The sequence below is a fragment of the Cicer arietinum genome, chromosome 6, assembly GCF_000331145.2.
Source record: "Cicer arietinum cultivar CDC Frontier isolate Library 1 chromosome 6, Cicar.CDCFrontier_v2.0, whole genome shotgun sequence".
NCBI classification, from domain to species: Eukaryota; Viridiplantae; Streptophyta; class Magnoliopsida; order Fabales; family Fabaceae; genus Cicer; species Cicer arietinum.
In genome coordinates this window covers 8,895,614-8,920,865 of record NC_021165.2, presented here as the reverse complement: position 1 = coordinate 8,920,865, position 25,252 = coordinate 8,895,614, and the positions used below count along the sequence as shown (strand labels likewise).

Below are 25,252 nucleotides of genomic sequence, written 5' to 3'. Positions count from 1 at the left end.
GGGAAGAATTTTTGAAGAGAGGGAAGTATAGTTAGGAATAAGTTGAAGAAAAAAGTCTAAAGCATGACCGTTGAACAAAAGAAGCGAGGAGTCCAAATAGTAGAAGGGAACACGATATGTGAGTGAGTGAGCATAGAAAAAATCAGCAGACGAAAAAAAAATAAAAATGGTGTTGAACAGCACGGTGGTTGTTAGAGTTGCACGTGTTTCCGCCGAAGCGTGGCAATGGTTGTCGGGGATTGATGATCCTATTAACAGTGACCAGCTTTTGGATCTCTTTTTCTGTTTCCCTCTTCATCATCTTGGTCGTCTTGCTCTTTGTCTTTGTTCTTTTTTCTGTCTCCCTCAACCCTATTATTCATTTTACTCTTATATCCCTTCTGACTCTGATTCTGCTTCTGATTCTTCTTCCTCTACCCTCACTCTTGAACATCACTACTATTACCACTCTCATTCTGATTGTAAGTCTTTCTTTTTTCTTTTTTCTTTCCTTTTTTTAATGGGTTTTTTCTATTTTATTATAAATTTTGTTACTTTACATTAATTTTTAGGTTGTTTTATTCTAGGGTTATCTGTTATTTATTATTTGTTTCTTTAATTTCATTATTATTGATTAAATTAGAGACATTTTGGACAAGAATAAAATAAGTGATGATGATTAAGTGTAACCCTAGTAAATTATGATGATTTGAGAATGTTATTTACATGATCTGGGTTCTTTTGTTTTTCCAATTATGTTGATGACTTTGTTGCTTAATAATGCTTAATGAATTGATTAGATTAGAAGATTTTAGTGTGTAATTTGATCTGATGAACTGGGTTGAAACATTTTGAGTTGATGTTTCTTCTTTCATCTATCTATAAGTCGCTTCTTATTTGCAACGTTTTCATTGGAATTAAATTACTTATGAATTTTTTTCTTATAGTTTGTAGATAGTTGTTGCCAAGTGAACTTTACTCTCATTTGTAGAAGACTGACTCTTATTTAAAGTTTTTTATCTGCCCTCCCAAATTGATGCATATGTTCTTTTTTAGTGTAAACCTGCTATCACAACCAGAGCCTTCTTTTGTGTATTGTCAAATACCAAATCTTCAAAGAGGCCATTTTGATCTCAATTATTTTTCATGATTTCAGACTTTCAGTTAGAGTCTTTCTTAGTCTACCTTGATTCCTTGAATTATTGGGCTATCCTCTTTTCCGAAGATGTAGCCCAGTGGTGTGTGTTGGATTAAGAAGGAGGTCTAGGGTTCGATTCTTGCTACTAACTAATTCCCCCTCTCCCTAACAAATTAACCACTAACATTTGCCTATATATAAAAAAGTTTCTAGATGGGGCGTATATTGGTCTTATCCTCATATGTCTAAACCCTCTTAGACGCAATTCTACCATTTTTTGTTAACATGTGCCTTTCCAACTTTTAAAAAAAAATTTACATTGCTAATCTTATATGCTACTAGTCAGATGAATTACAACACACATTACTTTCCTTGGGAGGGGGAAGATTTAGGGTTGAGCTTAAATTTTGATAATCTACTTTGATGATTTGCAATAATACAACACTAGGAAGTTGAGATGACAGATTCTTTATTAAATCCTCCCCTCCCGCAAAATAAAAGACGAAAGTGTGCTAAAGAAATCTAGATGGTCGCTGAAAATGGGATTTTACCGTGAAAGTTATCTTTATGGTCGTTTTCAACTAGGGAAAAGAGACAAGTAGATGAAAAAGAAAATAAAGAATGTCTAATGTTTGTTCGTAAGGGAAATATAGTCACTTTGGTCCCATGTAGATATATTTTGTACATCGAAGTAACTCCAATGATGGTACCTTCTGATGCAGCCACTTTAATTCAAATCCCAACATTGGAGAGCTATGTAGGAAATAAACCTTGTTATCACATAAGGGTGTTGGTCCTAATAAATTTGGTTGGAAAAGACTTTAGCATCGTTTTATGTTTTATGTTTGAGGTCTTCGTCTGGTGTTACCTATGCCTCTAAAAGATTTGAGTTGCTAGTCTCTGAAGGAAAAGCTTTGGTTGCATAGTACTGCTGTGATCGGGAAAGCTTCTTTTTTAAGCCTAGATGTTGACATAATGATGCAGAAGATAGTCAAAATTGTGAGTATACTTGTGGGATTGAACAATTCCATGAGTTGAGTTTTAGTATGCACTGACCCTGATCACAACCAATAACACCATCTGCAGATAGTGTAGAGTTTGGTGATGCTTATGTGTGGCTTTGGTAGAAAGACTCCTTCAAACCTTAATACATGCCTCCTAAGCCATTTCAATCCATCCAGCCTGTCCATTCTTGATTTGCTTCTTAAAATTTGGGTTGAACCTAATTCAACCATTACAAAACCGACTTGTAATGTGAGGGGTGCCTCCTATTTATAAACTCATTTTCATGTCATATCGCATCTAAGGTGGGACTCTCAACGCACCCCTTTGCACCCAAGACTTGACATTTGAAATGTGATCCAAGTAATAAGATACCAGGTGGCCTAACAAGTTTTAGATAGGCTTTGATATTATCTTAAAATTTTCGTTGGACCTAACTCAACCCTTACAAAATCAGCTTGTAAGGTGAGAAATGTCTCTCACTTATAAACTCATTTCCACGTCATACCTCACTAAGGTGGGACTCTCAACATTTCCTGTGGCTTCAAATGGTTGAGACAGAGATTTTGGGTGGTGGTTTGACACCAACCTCTTCCTTTTTTGCTTCCATTTGTCGGCTGGTGGTAACCTCATCTTTTGATCTACTTCTACAAACTCGTTTGTGTGGTAGAGTGGTTTGGTTACTGTGTTTTTCCGGTTCATGTTTTGCTGATTCGATTCTGTTCTCAAATTTAGGTTAAGTATATGCTAGTCATTATTCTAAGGTTATTTTTCTCATCTGTTATAATGCCTGCGGGTACACATGAACGATTATTGCTTAGTACTTGTGCAAATTCTGAGAATATGAAGAAACCAGCCATCATGATATGATACATTATGTTTTGCTGTGACGGTGAAATATGGTTAGACTCTATATTATGTCTCTACTGACATTGCTTGATGTTTTTTTCTATAGGAATTTGCCTGCTAATCCTCTTCATGAAGTGATGTAGAGGTCCCCAATTGCAGTCCCTGGTTTCTCATTTTATCCAATATCTGATTGCTAATGGATGACACTGAGGACTTTGTGGTGTTTAAACTGCATCCATTGTATAATAGTAACTTTTACTCTTTGATTCTTGTAGCTGATCAATTGATCAACTCTTTACATTTTATATCCTAGTAAAGAGTGATTTTTGAGTGTGTTAATATAGTTTTATATTGCAATGGAAATTACTTTTAAGGGTTGAACAGTGATATTAATTACTTTTATTCAGAAACTTTGTATAGTACCTTCGAGGCATATTTATGAAAGTTTGGCCTTTTCTTTTTTTACTTAATTCTTTCATTTTACACGAAGCAATTTTGAAGCTCGTTTTTGCCAGGAAGCCAAAAAATAAGTGGTTAGAAAATTCCAATTGAAGAATGAAATTAAGCGACTATAATATAAGTATATACTTTGTTATACAACTTTGTGCACCTAAATAAAACAGATGCTAACATTAACTAGATTATGATAAATCTGAAGAGAAATAACATCTCAAATCGAAAACCCATAACAACAACTCAAATTTATTTAATGCAAGTCTTTTTTATGCTCTCTGTCTCTCTTGGATATTAGAAAATCTGTTGTATGGTGTCTTTCCATGACTCTGAACAGATTAGTTTATACTTATATATAAGTACAAGTAGATCACAGAAAATTGATATATTTAGTTTTGGACTAAATACGGTTAAATATATTAAAAAAATAAAATAATTATCCATTTTTATTTATATCTAAGACCGAAGATAAAATTCTACTTGTATGTAACGGTACTCTATTCAACCTATGAGTACCCCAAACATCCTTAGTGCGCAGAACCACATTCATATTAAATTTCCATTCTTGAATAAAACTAGAAAAGTATATAAGGCAATTAAAGGATGATGAGTAACTTTATGCATCATTATAGTAGTAATATAACTTATTTGATTTCATGTACACATCCTTAAATTTTTATATATATAAAAAGCATGTAGTGTGTTCATAGTTATAGGTCAGCTCAATCAATTTGATTATCCAACCCAACATTTATTTTGAACCTATTCTAGACTATGTTGAACCCGACCCAACCCAAATGTGTTTGATTAGGGTGATAAATTTTGAACTCTTGTGAAGATGAACCGGTAGTAAGTTTTATTATCATTAGTTTTTTATTTTACTTTTATAAATATTTGAATATGTTTGTGTGAGAATATAATTGTGCTTCAAAATTGTTCTATTTTGTTCTTCTTCAAATGTGTTATGTTCTTTATTCTTCAAATTTGTGCTTGAACTTGTAATATTTTTTAAATGTTGAAATACATAAAGCATTTTGACTTAGTTATGGTTTTCTTGGTATTTTTGTCTTCTTAAAAAAAAATATATATATATATTCTTTGGGTTAAATAACTCACTTCAAACTAAAAAAATTGATTGGATTAAATATCAGATTTAGTTAACAATATTTAATTGACCCTCTCCATTTCTCATTGTCTTAATAATATTTAATTTCTTAATATTTCCCCCATGATGATATCCATAATTTTCTTTGTTGGTGAATTGGTGGAGATTGTCTGGTAATTTTGCTTTTTCTTATGTCATAAAGAGTTTCTGTATCCATCTTTGTGCCTTTGAAGAGCTCCCTTAAATTACGGCCAAACTGATCCCAAAAACCATATTTCACATCTTATTGTATTTTATTGCCTGAGTTTTAAATATTTTATTGTATATTTCACGTTCTAGTAAATAAAACCCAAATAATTATCTAATCCAAACCACGTTAGATTGGAGTGGATTGAACGGTATCAAATTAATTTTTATAACAATATAGAAACCGTATAATTTAATTGGACAATATATTTTAATTTAAATTTAATTTTGACTAAAAAAAATTACTGAATATTGATCAGTCAAAAAGATAATTAACGGTTCAAATTTTGGTAATATAATAAACTTTAATGTTATTGTAAGTATAAGTAGTGATTTCACCTCATCTTCTAGTAATTAATTTTTTACTTTATTTAATACAAAATTTTGAGATTTAAAAAATCAAACTTGAACAGCTTGACTATTGGACCGGTCCTCGTAATTCTTAACTTAAAAGGTTGAAAATGTGTAGACCCCAAAAGATTATTTATGATCATATTTCCCAGCTTGTGTGTTCCTACAATGTGCCTTATATACTTATTTCAAAAGTTTTCTAGGACCATTTGCACAAGTATCCCACTTGCCCGCGCCATCATAGGAACTGCAATAATTTCACAAACTCGGATTTTGGATTAATATATATCCACCTTTCCTAAGTAAAATACATGCCTTCATTTTTCATTCATATTAATATTGGAATAATTAGCTTGAGCAATCATATTTAGTATTTTAATTAATTCCTCTAAAAAATATTAAATATTTGAATTTTTATGAATCTCATCCTTGAAATGTGAAGTTAGGCCGTTGAATTGCGTCTTTAGTAGAAAGAACACCGACACTGACACAAGAACATGTTTGGCTTGAGCAATACTATTATAGACGCTATTGAAAAATCAACACCACATATAGTTGGCAAAAGCACCACAATTATTAAAGCGTATCTTTATATATACAATCATAAATAAAAGCACATTTACAAATAACTTAAAATAATATGTAAAGGAACGAGGATGAAAAAGTTATCTTTAAGAAAACGAATTATAGAAAGTAATAAACAAATTGATACTTTTTTACGTCTGTGTCAATTATCTATACTACAACAAATAATAAATCTGCCTCCCAATTGTCCATAGCATGCCAACATATGTTTTCTTGCAAATCACGTGCATCTCGCTATTTTTCTCCTCCATCAACGATTTTGTAGCTAATAAGTAATCTTTTAAATATTATTTTCATTTAGTCCTTAAATTTTATAAATATAATAAATAGTTTAAGAAAACATATAAAATATATCGATTTAAAAAGACGGGTTTCCATATATTTTAAAGATTAAATTGATTTATTTTATATATTTTAGAAATTACTTGCTATTTTGTATATATTTAAGAGATTTCATTGTAACAAGGTAGTAATTTATATATATATATTCTAAATTGATGGTTTATTATTATTTTAATTAACTTGTATAAAACTGGGCATTTAATTATATGTTTTTCTTTATTTTTTTTAACGGAGCTGGGTATATGAGACTGGTCACTAATCCGATATTAGTTGATAGATTCTAAAATTTGAACCAATTACCAACTCAATTAAATTTATAAGTCTAATTAACGATTTATTTGTTGAACCAACTAGTTCTTATTTATGTACTTAGAATTAAAAGTTGCCTAAACAACTTATACTAATTTTTTTATGATAAAGTGGTTAATTTATTAAGAGAAGATAAAATAATAGCAGTAGAGATTAAATCTTAAATTAATCTTTATAAAAATAAAATAAAAAACAAATCTTAGACCTCATTTATAATATTTTTTTGGTGTTTCAACTCAAATCACTTAATTAAACTTTTAGAGTCATAAATTTATGGTCATATATATGTTTGTTACATATTAAAAAAAAATTATTTTAGTATTCTATAATTTAGATATTATTTTTGAGATTTCTAAACTAATCAAAAGTTGTTTTGTGTTTCTACGTCGTAGTAAAAAAATTTAAAAAAATAAGATTATAAATTTTATTTTTTATAAACCAGCAAAAACAATTTTTTATTTGAAGCAGATTTTAGATTATTTTTAAATTCTCATATATTTTTTTTGAAAATTGTAATAAATAGATGAAGTTTTTCAAAAGTGGTTAATTTTTAAAAAATTTTACAGGAAAACAACTTTAAGAAACTGGTTCTCATGCTAATTAATAACATTTTAAAAAAATTCATATGTATATTTTGTAGAAACTGATAAAACGATTTGGAAGGTATAAATTAACTAACAAATATCGTTAAATAGAATGTCATTTGAATTCGAATATAAGATATTGGAGTTGAGTGGTAGTTTATATATCATTCCATCTAAAAAGTTAGTAAACTATTTTCACCACACGAAAAATAGATAAACCATACCTTAAAAATTTAATGTCATTCTACAATGAGCTCAGACCTTTTTTCAATAACGGTGATACAAACATCCTTTCAAGTTGCCTATCATTGTTACAGTTTCGCAACTAATTAAAACTCTTTAAAAGGAATTGTCAGATCATTTTAAGAGAAACACACGTAATTAATTGTTTAAAAAATTATTAATAACTATTTCCAGTATAAAAAAAAATACTCTTAACACCAGGCAAGTACTTTTGCTGATTTCATGAGTATATCACTGTACTAACGATTATATAAAGACCACGTGTTGATTTCAGTTTTAATATTTTTTTATATATTTTATCAATCTGAATGAATGATATTAAAAAAAAAAAGTAAAAAAGACATGGTTTTTTTGTTTAAAAAAAACACGTGGTTTTGATAAAATTATGGATTTTTTTACCATTTTATTTATAAAAAGATAAAATTATATATGCGAAAAATTAGTACATCTACTACTTTGTTAAAGTGCTAAGCTATTTAGCCTTTCACGCATTAAGGAACTTTCATTTTTTTTAGCAACATTAAGGAGCTTTCATGATTTAATATTTTTTTGGCGGTACTTAAAAATTTATATACACCAAAATTAATTAAACTATGGATGCATTTTTATAGATAGATATCTTCTCTATTTTAAAAAGAAGATTGAGATGTCTATTACTATAATTGTTGAGTATATAAATAACATTCCTTCAAAAGAATATAATTAAAAAAAATACTCCTAAAATATGTGATATTAAATGAATATTTATTTATATATCAAAACTGTAATAATTAAAATATTTATTTAAAAAAAATGGAGATGATAAGCCCAACTTGAAACTGGACAAGGATTTCACCGGATATGTCCAACTTGGGTCAGCTATATATTGAGCCCACGTGCAATGTTTCCTTTGATCGTATAAACCACACAACACATGCACATGCAAGTTACTATGATTGATTGAAAATGTTTTTAGATAAATCATTTAGGTGTTCTCACGGTTAGAACCAATGAGTTCCATTCATTTGATGTTGCCATTTATATATTTAAGCCAAACTTTTCTTGCATGTGTATAAATCATCCACAGCTCATATGAAATAATAGTTTTTGTATAGTTACAAAATATAAACACTATTTAAGCGTACACACATAACAAAAAAATAGAAAAAGTAATTGATTAAATAAGAGTTTTTAAAATTATGAAACATTTATTTTTTTGTCTAAATTCTTATGTTCACATAAGAATGATTTTCAATCAGAATGTTATTATAATTTTCATTTCGAGTTTTCAATCATGAGTGTATGTGAGAATATATATTTTTATTATCCAAAGAAAAAACAGGGGAGTTTTATTATGTCACTTTAAATCACAAAATAAAAAACATGTTATCCTTCTTACTACTCATATTTCTTCATCATCTTTCTCCCTAGCTCTAAACCTAAAACTTCTTCTTCATTTCCCCGTTTTATTATTCATCTTCTTCCATAATTTCTTCTTCATTTGCATCCCTTTTATTCTTTATCTTCTCCATGTATCTTATTCCCCCAATTCGCAAAGGAAATTGGTGTTGTTCCCATATTACCCCTTGACAATTCACGAGCATAGTTCCCAAATCATCATATATTGCTTCCTAAAACTTACTTCCACAACTTTTCCTGCATCTTTCACTGGTTTGAGTAAATTGGTGTCATTAATATGCACACAATTTCCTTCTTGAAGTAGTCAAATGCTTCTTGAATTGGGAGAAGAAGATGTATGGGACGGTGCAAAATAAATAAGGGAAGAAAATGAAGAAAAAATTAGAGAGAAGAAGAAAAATTAGTTGTAAATTTAGGAATTAAGATGAAAAAGAAAATTAATGGTAAGTAGGAGAATATGTTTGAGGTTTTGTGATTTATTGGAAGAAAAGAAATGGTGTTATTGATATTTTGATTAATGTCAATTCAACTATACAAATTGATGGACATTTTGATAAATATTGCTTTTTTTTCGGTCGTTAATCAAAGCGATAACGCTATATAAACAAAAATAGTGATTTATTCTATTTAAAAAAATTAAATTAAGAAATCTCTATTTTGTTAAGCAATGTTATATAGTACGATTGACTTTTGCACAAATAAATCACGGAAATTTAAATTTTAAGTTGGGAAAATTAATAGTGGGCTGAAATTATCAACTCAATCAAAAAATCACCCATATAACGTTATTATTTTTCATCGTAATAACATATATTTTCCTTTTTTTTAAACACAAATATATATTGTTGGAATTAAATTGGTTTTATACTTAAAGTTTTGATGATAACAAAAATATTTTATGAAAATAATATATTTGACTTTAAATAGTTTTAAAAAAATTGTGTTTTTGAAGAAAATATAAAATAATATTTGATTAGATTTATAAATGGAAGAAAATCTACAATAGGCATAAATTTGATCAAAATTTATCTATAACAAAATAAAAACATAATCAATCTGAATAATTTACAAACTCATTATGAACATAATCAATCTATATAATTTGCAAACTCAATATGAACAAAATACTAACATAATCGATCTGAAAAATTTATAAATTCAGTTTGAACAAAATACGAACATAATTAATGTAGAAAAACTGCTAAAATTGGATTCATAAATAACAAATTGATTAAATCACATATTATCAAAAACAATACTGTACATAATTATTTTTAAATAAGACAATTGTTGACCAAAATAGGAATTAAGATACAATTCAAAATTAAACAATTATTAAACTTAAGCCACAGTTTTAACTATAAATAGATACTAATTGATGAAGAATAAGATAATCAAAAAATTATAAAATAGCAGAAGAACTCAAACTCAAATTCCAAATTGATCTTATAGTTCTAAAAAAAAAACACCTGTTCGAATGTTTTATAAGCGTTTTTTCTTAAATTGTGAGAGTTATTATTATTATTATTATTATTATTATTATTATTATTATTATTATTATTATTAGTTTAGTTCGAAACAAACACTTAAAGTTTCAATCTTTTGTATTCAATTCGATAGTGGTTTAGTTTTTTTCTTCAATATGGCATCGTTAGGAGAAATTTAGCATAAAGGGTCAAAATCATTCATTCCTTCTTCAATTTGAGGTTGTGAAATTGTTAGACTTGTAGGATTAAAATGATTAATTTATAAGTCTGAGATTGTTTAGAAATACCGATTTAAAAGGTCATGTATTTTGTAATTTAAAATATTTGAATTAATAAATTTAGTATTTTGATGAAATTGAATATAATAAAATTAGTGGTGAATCAGAATAAATGTGTTTAATTATTTATGTTTTTGTTAGAAGCAAGGTTATATATGTCTTACATAAAATAAAAAATAAAGATGTCGGAAGTTTGGTACAAGTAATGGGAAGACAAAGGATGAGATGACCAAACACAAAAAAAGAGACACAGCTTCCTAAACAATAATCTCCAGTAGCATAGTAATAGGTAATAATTAAGGAAAGAAAAAAGGAGTAAAAATATAGGTTGGGTGAATATCTGAATGATAGATGACACATTGGATTCCTTTGGAAATTTGGAGTTTCGAGGGATTTTTAACCGTTGCGAGAAATTTCCATTGCCATTCAAACTGATGGAGGGCCTCGTTGGTATCGTACCGTACCCAAAATACATAATAAGATTCGGTGAGGGTCACGGGCGTGCCTCTCATCTGCTACTGTACACGTGTAGGGTCACTGATACGTTTGGATTCTTCTTACTATTTCTCCATTCACCACTAATCACTATGGAACATGACGACACCTCTCTGCTTTCACCCTGCAACTTGCAATTTGCAAAGTACTAGTACTCACTACTCATCATCTTCCCAATATTACATCTTTTCAATTATCTTTAAATATATACTATTAACATTTTTTCTCTATAAATTATCCTTACTTCCATTAAATTTAAATAATAAACAATGCACACTTCGTTTAAATTTTATGTATCCTATTTCATTTTTTTTATCTAACAAATTTCTAAAATAGAGAATGTTTTAAAGAAATTTATATTTGTCTCAGTCTAATTACAGTATCAACAGAAACATTAGAAGAAAGTTGGATCTCATATTTTGTTTTTTATCACTACACAAAATCATTAGAGTCAGAGATTGTTGCTAACATCAATTTTTTTAATAAAAAATTACGTTTTATTCAAATGCAAATGAGAATAGTACAGTTAAAGACATTGGGTATTCATATTTTGATAACAAAATTAATAATTAAAAAGTCAAAAATACTTTAACTATATATATAAATATTTTAGATATCAAATTTAATTATAACAATCAAACTAAATTCTTCTAAATATGGTCAATATTGAAAAATATGTAAGACTTGTAATAACACTATTCATCTACATAAAAATATTTGTTATGGGTTGTTGATATTGATTATAAATAGTCTCTAATATGAAAAAATATGACAATTGATATGTAAGATTAAATGATGCATAATTTAGTTATGACCTTCATAAGATCCTTATTCAAAACTTGATTATGACAAAAATGAATCATTTTCATGAACAACCATGCCTATTCAAAAAACAATGTCGCACCATCATAATTAACTAATCAACATGGCAATCAGACGAATAAATCATAAATAAAACACTAAAACAATTAAATATAAGTGAAAGATCATTTAAATTTGAAATGTGAGTTCGTACTAAAAAATAATTATTTTTCTTATAGGTAAAGAAGAAAAATAAACAACGGTTAAGAGAAGACAGGGGCGGCTGCTGTCAAATTTAATTGACACAATTTTTATAAATAATACTTTTTATATTAATTCTAACAATTAAAGTGTATTTAGTTCACTTTGAAGGAATTTAATCGAGTGAAAGGAAAGGGGAAACAAGAGAAGGATAGTGGAAACATAGGGCTCCTTTGCTTGTGTTTTACTTTTTAGTTTTTGAAAATTATTTTATAAATAAATTTTAGAAAGTTATTTTAAAAATAAAAATTTAAAAAAAATATGTTTGACAATTTTAATTTTTAAAGCAGTTTTTGATTAGACTAGAGAGTTAAAAAAACAAAAAAATGAAAAGTAAAATATAATTTGTCTTTTTAATTTAAAAAATATAATATTAAAAATAGTTTTTAAAACAAGTAATCTAAACAAATTTTTTAATTTTAAAAAATTAAAATAAAATTTTTGAGATGTAAATCAAATAAACCCTTAACTACTATAAGATTTTTAGATAATTTTTAAGGTGAATTTCTTTAATTGATGGTCTACTATGGACCATGACAGTAAATAACTCTAGTTTCTAATCAATTTTATCTTGGTTACTAAATTAAATAAATTAGTACTCTTTTATTTACTTAAATATTATTAACTCAACTGCGATTTAAATTAAACACAATCGATGGGGATATAATTTTTTTATTACTGATATTATTTGAGTGATTTAATACACTTGTCAAAAAAATTATTAGATGACTTTTAATTTTATATTTAAACTCTCGCATTTTATTTATTTTAATAGAAGACATTTTCGTAAGCTGAAAATCCAGATGTTATTTATATATTACTTTTAACATCAATTCTTAATAAAAAAATTTGCCAACGGAATATGTCATAAACATTTTATAAATTAAGTTTCACCAATGTTTGGTCTATCTATTCAGATAATGTGTTTGTTAACTTTTCTTTTTTATTTGAGACAATCAACTCATTTGAAAGGGCAAGCCATCAGACAAATTTATATTCATGCATTTTCTTCCAGCTCATTTTTTAATAGTATTTATCTTCATTATAAAAGTTGTCTTTTTATAGAGCTTTTTCTAGATAACGTTTGCCACAACTTCTCCTTTTAAATTAATTAATATTATCATAGAAAAAGCTGGGTAAAAAGGTATCTACTATATCACCTCACAACAATTTCAACTAATATCCAACTCATTTGCTTTGTGCTAAAGATTTTTCTTTTTTTGCAAATCCAAATCATAATTATATTTTGATAAGGATTGTTTATCAAATGATAGGTAATTGCACAATGATTATAATAAAAAAAGGAAAATGATGGAATATGATTCAAAACTAAATCATATTTTATAATTGGAGCAAAGGAATCTTTGTCTTTAGATCAATTAACAAATAAATAAAATAATAGAAACGGATGATCGTAGATGAGACGCCAAGTTGTAGGTGATTCTCTTAGATTTGTTAATATTCTGATGTGCATGTTATTTTTAACGACAAAAATTAATAAGCAATAATATTAATAGTCTTAGTTTTTATTATGAGAGTATAATTAAATGACAAATAAGACCGGGATTGGTATGTCAAATATTAATACTTATCATTTATTAATTAATTCAAAAGCAATATCTCATTATCTTATTTTATAAACTATAAATTATTAATTTAATAATTAATTTTTTAAATAAAATAGATCAATATAATATAAAATAATAATAAAACATAGTCATCTATTATTAGAACATATAACGTGAGTGATAATCTAAACTTGATCCTTGTACAATCATAATTTTTAGTATGGATAAATATTAAATTTGAGATGTTTTTATGACTTAACTTTGTAAGTCTATATGCTTCAATCAACAAATTAATTTTATATCATTGTCTAATATACATGCATAATCACGGTCAATCCAATATGTTACGAGGTTTAAAACAAAATTATTAAATTATTATTATTTTTTAAATTTAATAAATAAATTATTAATATTCTATATAGTAATTATATAAATTTTCTTTAGTAGAATTATTGACATTTTTAAATCCATCTTCTTAATTTTTTAAAAAATGAAATATTTCAACGGTCATATGACAACATAAAAAATTCATATAAAATTTTATATTTTTTAGTTGAAGAAGAAAATAATGTGTATAGGTTATATTATTTTAGTAACTCATGTTAATAATATATTCACCATTTATTTTATGATTTCTCAATTTATAACTAATATTTATGATAGGAGCCATGTATTTAGTTTTTGTTTGCTGGAAAATAAAAAACGTACTAAAATTTGTAGCTAATATGTTTCATATGAACAATATTTCTCATCCCTTAACTAATTTATTAAATAATTTGCAAAAAATAAATAAAATATTTTATTCAATTTATATACGATTTCATTGATTTTAATTTAAAAAATATATAAATGTGATCATTTTTTATTAAAATAAAAAAATATTTGAGACTATGTATTATGTAAAAAAAATGATTTATTAGAGAGACCTAAAATGCTTTAATGGTCTCACCTTTATGCCGCCGACTGTATATGTAATTGCAAAATAATATTAAAAAAATAATGGGATTCTCTTACGAATGATAAAAAATTAATCTACAAGTCTAGTCGTTTAATTTTTTTTTAATGTGAAGTGGACCCACCATCTCCCTCAAATTATGAACCATTTGATTGACATTATCCTCCTTTACACCGTTTTCTTTATCAATAAATTCTTTACATCACATGTTAAACTGTAAATAAATATATAGAAAATATTGAAAGTTATGTATTTAATTTTTGAAAAAATAAAATTTGTTATAAAAACTAACAACATTATTTTGAATTTTATAGAAAATAAAAAAATAAAAAAAATGTTTAATTATTTATTTAGATTATACGACAAAACTATAATACGACAGTAATAGGAACCAAACCAACGCAGAAAGAGACAGAGACCCACACTCCTGCCAAAGTAAATAAGTGACCCACATTCAACATTTTCATTTATTTATTATTATTTTTTTCCCACATACTTTTTGGGGTTCCCCTCGTGCAAATATATTAAGATAATTTTTTCGCACAACAAAACAATTTATATTTAAGAAAAATCATAACAGAAGCTGATAATAATATTTTGATTTTTATATATAAATAATATAATAATTGTAATTAATAATATATGAACTCTTATGTTAAAAAATATAGTGAAATAATTTTTTCCGCTTATATTATACATAAATGAAATTTGTAAAATAATTTATTGTATCATAACAAGAGTCACTTTAACCAATACAAAACTTTTTAAAAATTATTAATTATATTAAGTTTTAAAGTAAAATAACATATAAAGACTAAAATATCAGTATTTATTTTTTGAAAAAAATTAATTAAACTAATTGAAAATAGTAAAATGAAAAAATAACTAGATAATATATTAAAAAAACTAGATATTTTTTAGATAAATAATTAATTTAAATTTTATCAAAATGAAAAATAAATTGATACATCATTTAATAGTTTAAAAAATAATATTAAAATAAGTTAAACCATATTATCGTCAAGAAATCGACATCGTATATTTTTTTTTTAATAGAAATAGCATCTCTCTTATTATATTTTTGGTGATTAAATGTGTAATTTGTATCATATTTTTTTATTGTACTATTAGACCTGAAAATAGATTAGTCAGACTATGTTTCACAAATTATATATATTTGATCTACTATAAAAATATTTACTTATGAATTCAATTATAATATGTTATAGAATCATTTTTAAAGTCTATTTTGGCTGTTTTAAAAAAATAACAAAATAACAAAATTTATTTAAAAATGAGAGTGATAGGTATAGACTTTTATAATTAGATTAGTAAATTAATTTATCAAAAAAATTAAATTTTACTTTGACATCTAATACATATTTTTAGAAAATATAATATTATATGACATTAAATTTTAGTTATATTTTACAATAATATTATTAAATATATTAAATTTTATATAAAAAATATATTAGTTAAATAATTAAATACGAGTAAAATCACATCAAAGATGATTATAAAATTATTATTAATATCACTTTAATAACAATTTTTCTCTTCTTTTAATTTATTTTTAAACAATGACAAAAAATAAGGTAGATCAGTATAATTAAATTAAAAAATATTTACAAATTTATAAATTAACAAATTCTAAAACTTAAAATATATAATTAATTTATTTGACAACTCTAACCACATAAAGAAGTTTTTTCAATGATTTATAGTTTATTTTTTAGTTAAATAAACTTAAAAAAAGTGTTGTAAATTAAAAAGTTTTAACAAGAAAGAGAGATCTAGAAAGGGGTGGTATTTTAAACTAATCAATAAATTACTACTAATGAATTAATAATTAAAGTTAAAATGGGAAAGCTCAAACAAAAAAAAGATAAGCAAGAAAAAAAAAATGAAAAGACAAGTAATTTTAGGAAACAGTGGAATAAAACAAAAGAGGCAAGTGTCTAGCATTGCTGTTGAGTGAGTGGGTTCCCATCTTCAAAGCAAAAAGTAGGGAGAGAGAGTAGCTTAGGAAGAACAAGGGAGTGGAGGGTCACTGCATTTTTTTTTGCAGTGTTAAAGGAAAGGGTTTTGAGGGTTTTCTTTGTTTTCAGTTTCATATTAAAAAAAATCTTGTTTTTTTTTTTTTGGTTTGAAGAGTGTTGTTTTTGTTATGGGTTTTGGGTTTGGTTCCACTCTTCTCTTTGTTTTTTGTTTATGGGGTCTTTTGATCTCATTTTCTTCTTCTACTAGGCTTGGTGCTTCAAGGCAAAAGTTTGAAGTTAACAAGCATTTGAATCGTCTTAACAAGCCTCCTATTAAGACTATTCAGGTTCTTCTTTTCACTCTTTTTTTTTTTGTGACCTTTTTCAACTTTTTTGGTTGTGTTTGTTTTTTCTTCTTCATCTACATTCTGTTTGGTACTGAAAAAATAGCATTTTCTTTGAAGAAAAATTGATTTTTTAGTTTTTTCTGATGCACCCTTTTCCTGGTTGTAGAAATGGTTTTGAACCTTTTCTATATTTTGAGTTAAAAATCAAATGGCCCTTTATGGCAAGTTGTTGCTGCTGCTTTAAAGTTTAGATCTTTTGGGTCGTTGTTCTGATTTCTTACGTTTTGTAAACAAAATTCTCTTGTTTGTATTTTTCTTCTACTTATACTTCTCTCTTCCCATTATTTGAAAGAGAAAACCTCATGGCCTTTTTATGAGATTATTTATTGGATTTTGTAACAGTACCAAGATAATACTTAAAGAAAAACTGGGTAATTAGGGCAATGATTTATTTTTTATAACATATATTTCTTATTTATAAGCAGTTACTTTTTATTGGTTTGAAAAAGTAGATAGATACTAGCAAGATTTTTATTTATATTTTTTATGGTTACATAGTGTTTCATTTGTTAGTAGTAATAATGTGACATGATTTGTTGTTGCTGCAGAGTCCAGATGGAGATGTAATAGATTGTGTACCTGTTTCAAAGCAACCAGCTTTTGATCATCCTTTCCTCAAAGATCACAAAATTCAGGTCAATTTTCTTTATTCAAGATCTGTATTTATGTTCTATATTCTCTCTAAGATTCTTCCCATTTTGACTGTGTTTTTTTTCTTCTTCTAACTTCATGTTTTGGTTAATTAGATGAGACCTAGTTTCCACCCTGAAGGGCTTTTTGAAGAGAACAAGTTGGCTGAAAACAAAGAAGAAAAATCAAGTATTCCCTTAAATCAACTATGGCATGCTGGTGGTAAATGCCCTGAAGACACAATACCTATCAGAAGAACAAAGGAGGATGATGTTTTAAGAGCAAGTTCAGTCAAAAGATATGGAAGGAAAAAGCATAAGTCAATCCCTAAGCCTAGATCAGCAGAGCCTGATTTGGTTAACCAAAGTGGTCATCAGGTAAGACATTGTTTTGAGATTGCCTTGTTTTTAGGTCTTGTTCCTAAGGAAAGTTAGTCCCGGTAATCTGGAGTTTTGCTGACTGGGAGGTAAACGAAGTATGACTAAGTATTGCTCAGTTAGGGTTCAAACTCGGTTAATTCGTTAATTTAAGCTTAATTTATTAGGCTCTTGGGTTGGGCCTTGGGAGTGCCTTGTTGTAGTGACTAGTGTTGTGTTACCAACTTTTTATGTTTCTTCTTTTGGTCTAATTTCCTGCTTGTGTATTTGTTGATCAGCACGCAATAGCTTACATTGAAGGAGATAAGTTCTACGGGGCAAAAGCTACTATAAATGTTTGGGAACCAAAGATACAACAGGCTAATGAGTTCAGCTTGTCTCAGCTTTGGATATTAGGAGGCTCTTTTGGTCAAGATCTTAACAGCATTGAAGCTGGCTGGCAGGTACTAAGAATCTTCGAAACCAAGCCCCTGGTTTCTGATTTTTACTATGTATATGTTTGGAATCTTGATGAATTTGCAAAATGACGGTGGCACTGTGATTTTGGTGAACCTCCAAAATGCAGCTTTTGCCTAAATCACGATGTCATACAACGATTCTGTTAAATTCACCACGAATCCAAACATGCACTTTGATTTTGATATCCTTTTTCCATGCAAATTCTAATGCATGCCTCTGCGTGACTAACAGGTTAGTCCAGACTTATATGGCGATAACAACACGAGGCTCTTCACCTACTGGACGGTAAGCCTCTACCTTCTAACCATCCCTAGTCCTTTGTTTTGTGGCTTTCATTTTAGTTCTAAACTTCTAATATTTAAGTCCTGAAATACAGCTTTTTTATTTATTAAACTCACTTTCTGCATGTTGTAGAGTGATGCATATCAAGCTACTGGATGCTACAATCTTCTTTGCTCGGGATTTATTCAAGTCAGCAGTGACATAGCAATGGGTGCAAGTATTTCTCCAATTTCCTCATACCGAGATTCTCAGTATGATATCAGCATACTTATCTGGAAGGTATATAATTCAATAAAAAAATCTTGCATTGTTATTAATTTTCATAAACAAATAAGCTTTGAAGCACCACAAGTCTGATAATCTTTCCAACTTGGTGTCTGATATGTGGACCATTATAATGTCCCCCCAATTGCTTGGATTCTTTTAAACCTGACATCTATCTCTCATTGGTACGAAATATGACGCATCGCATATTCAAATACCCGTTGTATGATAAATTATTTATAGCTGGATTGTGAATCGTGAGTTTTTTATTTCTTCACTTATTAATCAATAATCAACCGGTAAAAACTTTTTCACTTAGTTCTTAAAAGCATTTTTTAGTGGTAGTGGCAGCATAGTTAGTATCATCTTTGTAGCACAGATTCTGGGAATCTATTCCAAAATTCTTGATCATCATGACATGGACCACAATAGTCTATGACAATCGACCCCGGAACACAAAAAATTGAACCTCAAGGAACTTTGAAAAGTCATGACTTGTTTATTCTTACGCCTTTAAGAATCCAAGGTGGCATCTTTAGAAAAGAAAATGCTCTATTCCATGGGTTAACAATACAAGATTATTGAAATCATGAAATTTTTTTAATCGGGGAAAGGGAAAATTATTGAAATCATGATATTTTGTTAATCGGGGAAATGGAAGTTATTACAAATTATGACCATTTTATTAATTGACTCCTAGGGGATTTGAACTATGGCCTTCAAATTACAAGGTCAAACTCTTACCATTGAGCTGACACTTCTCAGACAAAATCACAATATCTGACTATCTGTTACCGATACTAATTGTTTGTTTTTTCGCTATTTTTTTCATCTTGTAGGATCCAAAAGAGGGACACTGGTGGATGCAATTTGGAAATGGCTATGTAATGGGATATTGGCCTTCATTCTTATTCTCATATTTAGCCGACAGTGCTACCATGATTGAATGGGGAGGAGAAGTTGTAAACTCTGAGCCTGATGGCCAACACACATCAACTCAAATGGGCAGTGGTCATTTTCCAGAAGAAGGATTTGGAAAAGCAAGTTACTTCAGAAACATTCAAGTGGTTGATAGTTCCAATAATCTCAAAGCACCAAAAAGCATTGGCACCTATAGTGAAAACTCAAACTGTTATGATGTTCAAACAGGTAGTAATAGTGATTGGGGTCATTACTTTTACTATGGAGGACCTGGTAAAAACCCAAATTGTCAATGAAAAGTACTATGAAAAAAAAGAAAAAAAATCATGTCTCTCTTGTATCATTCAATCATCAATCCTAGTAGTGTTATAAAAAACTCTTCTTTCTTCTACCCTTTTTTTTTCTGTAGTGGAAAGTTTTGATTTTTTTTTTTAATGTTATATTGAAAAGATTCTCTATGTAAGAAAATGGAGAAGTGTGTGGCCTAGTTTCTTTCTCAAAAGGCTAAAAGAAACAGGCCCTTTGTATTTTATTTGTTTCTCCACTTTTCCCTATGGGAGTGTTTGTCAAAATGCAATGGAACTAACTAGTGTTTTGTGATTACCAAAACTAGAACTTCACTATTATAATGTGTTACTAATATTGTTTCATGATTTTAAGGGATAATAATATTACTAGTATGGTACCTTGCCCATGCTTGGAGAATTAGTCAATTAAAGAAAAGAGAAAAGTTTGAGGGACCAATAAGAGGAAAAAAGTGTATGTTGATTATTATAATAAAATAAAAAACTGAAAAGAGATTTTGCATTGCATGTGAGTGGCTGACAGTAGTACTTTTGTTTTTGCATTTCAACTTTCTTTTTGAAAAAAGTGATTTGGTTCCACCACCACACATTTTCAAATCGCTTTCACCAACCTGTTTCTCCATCATACGGTGCCAAAAAGTCGTAGGCCCAAACCCAATTATTTTTATTTTTATTTTATTTTCGTATTATAAAACAAAAGTTTGTTAAGGATACAAATTAAAGTTTTACGTTGAAAACATCCATTTTTCAACTTTAAAAGATTTGAAAATACAACTGTTAAAGTATTTTTAAATATAATTTATTAATAAATACCCTTAATTAGTGATGATAGAGATTGTATAATGACTTAACATTTAACTTCCTCTAGCTATCAAACCAACCAACTTTATATCCCTCATTATCATTTGTCTATAAATAAAATATGAATAAATTAGTTTAGTAGTATTATTTTAATAGGTTGATTATTACACCCAAAGGTCAATACTTACCAGTTAACTGGGATTAGGACTTATTCTAATATTCATCATTTAAAAAGTTTAAACTCAAAGGGCAAAAATAAGTTTTCAACCGTGTTTTTTAAAACATAGGCCAAGTCAATAAAATGAATGTGATGTGTGCATATTGTCACAAGTTTAGAATTTACTGATGTCAATAATTTGGTGCTAGACTCACAAAAAATATATCAAATCTAGAGCTTCAATAGCTTGTCTTTTATCACATTATTAGAAAGGTGAATTGAATGAACTGTGTCTAGATAAATTGAACAGAGTTAAATTGTAACATAAAAAAAATAGAGTGAAATCTTGGTCCGACTTTTGAGATATTAGGTTATGATAAAGGAATTAAGATCATAGTTCAAAAAATAACCAAATCTTTGTCGTTAGCTTTTTATTCATGATAAATACTAAAAATTTACAATGTGAAAATTGTAGGCCGTTTAATTTGAACATCATTGCCAGCTGTTTTTTTTAGATTGCAGTGGTATTTTATTCTTTATTGCTTTTTATGGTTCAAATTATTAACTAATGATTAAGCATTCATAAAACAAATTGATTCAAATAAACATTGAATATAATAGTAAATAAATTAATAAAATTAATAAAATTAGCAATAATATAATAAACAAAGAGTATTTAAGAGTCTACCCGTGCATTACAAGTTAGGTTGCAAACTTTTCTTCATATGCACAGTTGTTATTATTATTATTATTAATTAATTTATTATCCTTATTTATTGTTTAATATTATGAGTACGGTCAAGACGAACACTTTTGTACATGTCTGTTCGTTTTTTATTGCAATAACGTGTATAAATATTTTAATATAATTTTTTTGCATAATTTTAATTATGATTGTATAATTTATTTATTAAGTGCAAGGAATAATATTTCAAAAAAATAATTGAAGAAATATAATTTTTTAGTTTAATTATTAGTCTCCCTATTTTTATTGATTCATAAATTAGTCTTCCTATTTTAAAAGTAAACAGTTTTAATTTCTTCTTTTCATTTTTTAACTAAAAAGTGATGACACGTGACATAATACGATAATGTAAAATGATTGACACTCGTAAAATTGAAATAAAATATAGTAAAAATTTAGCTTTTAACTTTAATTTTTTATGTTTTTATTTAATTAATAACATATAAATAACTAATGCATTTATATGGTTCTATATCTTAAAATTGTATGTCACATCATTAAAATTATATAAATTTTGTATTTTTTAATTTAAAATTTGAAAATATAATCAAAATTGTTGACTTTTAAAATATGAAGACTATTTTTGTAAATTAATAATAATAAAGAGACTAGAATTATAATTAAATGTAATTTTTTTCATGAAAATTCCACATCAAATGGACTATTCCCTTTATTTATTTTTATAAATTTATAATTTATTTATACGAGGGTTTCAAACAGAATAATTGAACGAAGGATAGTTTAGTCTATACAAAAAATACCCGAAAAGGACTATTTCCATTGTATATTGTTATTATGGATATAAAAGATAATGAGGTAGTTACAACTTACCACATTTTCTAACATCATTAACACCCTAATTCAATATTATATTTAAAGACAATTTGTGTTTAATAAGTTATTAAACATTCTTACATGAATAGAAAATTAGGTATGGTAAATATTTTATAATTTATTACTCTTTATCATTGAATTTGTTACAATTTCATATTTTTATTTTAAAAAAACTGCACTGCATAAAACAAAAGGGACACAAAAGAACATATTTTTTGTAAAATTTAACTTCACTTGTAGTTTGTCTGTAAATTAAGACACATTAAAAACATCCATTTAAATAGTATTTTTAAATAATTTCTTTTAATATGATTTTTTTATTCTCTTTAAGTACGAATTTAATATTAAATGTAACATCAACATGGCGTTACATAATTGACACATAATGAAGTATGTGATTTTGAGTTTGATTCTTATTTTGATGCATATAAATTATATTTAGGTTTAAATATATATTTGTTTCCTATAAATATATCACTTTTTAATTTTAGTTTTTATTTATTTTATTTAGTTTATGTAATATCATAGACTATTGGTTTTGGGTTCTAACATCGAATCAAAAGTTACAAAAAATAGTCGACAAACCGTCGTGACAAATAATAAAATGAGTTTTTCAAAAAATCCTAAACTTCACTTTTAATTTCTATTTATATTTTTTTATAAAATAATACTAATTAATAAAATTATTAATTAATACTATAAAACATTTTAATACATAATATATCATAAAATATTATGTATTGGTGTGCGTTTATATGGCCACATGTCTTGATGTTTTTTTTTATAATGTTGATTTGACGTTATAGACTAAAGTCGACCGTCTTTAATTTTACAGAGACTATATTCAAACAAAAAAACTTACAGGAGTTAAAATAAAAAAATAATATATTCACAATAACTAAATACATATTTAAACCTAATATTTATATCGACATAAGTCAAACTCTAAATTAAATTTATACTATGAAGAATATACCGCAAAAAATAAGATAAAATGTAATCTTAATTTAACATGAATACATATGCTATGAAAATATCATTATTTGTAGGAAATTATAAATATCATTATATTGCATTTGTTTGTATTCTACTTAAAAAATAGTCATTTTGTCCTTAAAGAAAAATAATTTCTTATTAAATGGAAGTCCCTACCCATCATAATTTTTGTATTTTGATTTAAATTCAACTAATAAAATACTTGTACTCATATACATATATATAATTATTATGTCACATATTTGAGTCATTGACAAGATGTTAAATCTAACAATATCAACATTTGTCAATTGAATTAGACTTAGAATTTATGCTAATTTGTTTTACTAGTTTCTAAAATATCTAATTAGTAAAATGTTATTAGATGAAATTTATTGTTTACACCGACCATGTATATTGATTAAATTATTTAACTAAAGCAACTTATATTATAAAAGATATAATCAGTTCAATGGTAAAATTTTGACATTATAATCTTAAGTGACAAAGTTAATTTTTGTGTATAAATAGTTGTTAATAAATAATTATTTTTCTTTTCCAACTTTTTGAAATGATAAAAAAAAAACTTGCGTTACAACTTTATCAAGATATAGTTTCGTTAAAATTATTTGGAAAACTCCCAACTGTTACTTATTCATTAGATGGATAATATTTTTTCCGTGGTTGACATCAAACAACTTTATAATTTTTAGTAAAAAGAACTAAAAAATTAATTTGGATCATAAGGTCAGTTTAAAGCAAGTGTTAACGGGACACATTAAGTATAATAAAATACAATTTAGCACCATAGTGTAAAATAAATAATTATTTTTTGATGGACTTAAAACTCTTGTTTTACTGTCCAAATTAATAGCATGTTTTCATTAACATTTTTATAACTGTGTGTGTGTTGAATTGAACTCACAATTTAATCCATTTGACCACTCAAACAAACACAAACTAATGTTGGATCCATCGTACTAGATGAAATGTGTTATGTACAATAGACTGATTAAATAATCAACCCTGTACTTACACAAGTTAAATTTGATTCATATAGTATCAATAATTAACATTTTAGTATTCATATAGTATTGAGGCCACAACAAACTTGCTGAAAACTTACATTATGATACATCTAAATGAAGATATCTAATTAAATTTTGTGTAAATATTATTAAAAAAAATAAGTAAACTACAACAAACTTAAATATTTAAAATTATTGTTACTAAACTTTTGTTTTGGTAGATCGAAAATTTAATTTTTAATCGTGGTAGCAACAATAACAAACAAGTAAGTTGTAAAAAAGAATTATAATTATAAATATAAAAATAAAGATTTTTGTGTGTGTGTTGAGACACAGTGAAGCAGAAGAGAGAGAAGAAGAGAGAGAGAAAAAGATAAATAAAGAATTTAATTATAATTTAGTTTGATGTATAGTACTTGATATAGCAGCTGATAGAAGATGAGCAGAGTGTGGAAGGGGGCACAGAAAGAAGAGTGAGTTGAGTGAGTGAGTAGGGTTTTAATCTTTACTACTAATTTCTCAATTTCATTCAAATACTTCAACTTAACAAACTCTCAAATCACTTATTCATAATCTTCTTCTTCCAATTCATTATTTTTTTCACTTTCATTTCTTGCCCTAACTTCACTCTCAAACCCTAACTTCACCCATTCCTG

General features: G+C 26.8%; 1 protein-coding gene across 1 annotated transcript; it reads left to right on the top strand.

The window, feature by feature from the left end:
* Positions 1-16,379: 16,379 nt before the first annotated feature.
* Positions 16,380-20,374, top strand: LOC101498516 (protein neprosin-like). The gene is made up of 7 exons (XM_004504150.4): positions 16,380-16,758; positions 17,367-17,453; positions 17,565-17,825; positions 18,104-18,268; positions 18,516-18,569; positions 18,699-18,845; positions 19,670-20,374. Exons 1-7 carry the CDS (start codon positions 16,600-16,602, stop codon positions 20,045-20,047), a joined length of 1,251 nt encoding a protein of 416 aa, XP_004504207.1. The 5' UTR covers positions 16,380-16,599; the 3' UTR covers positions 20,048-20,374.
* Positions 20,375-25,252: the final 4,878 nt, after the last annotated feature.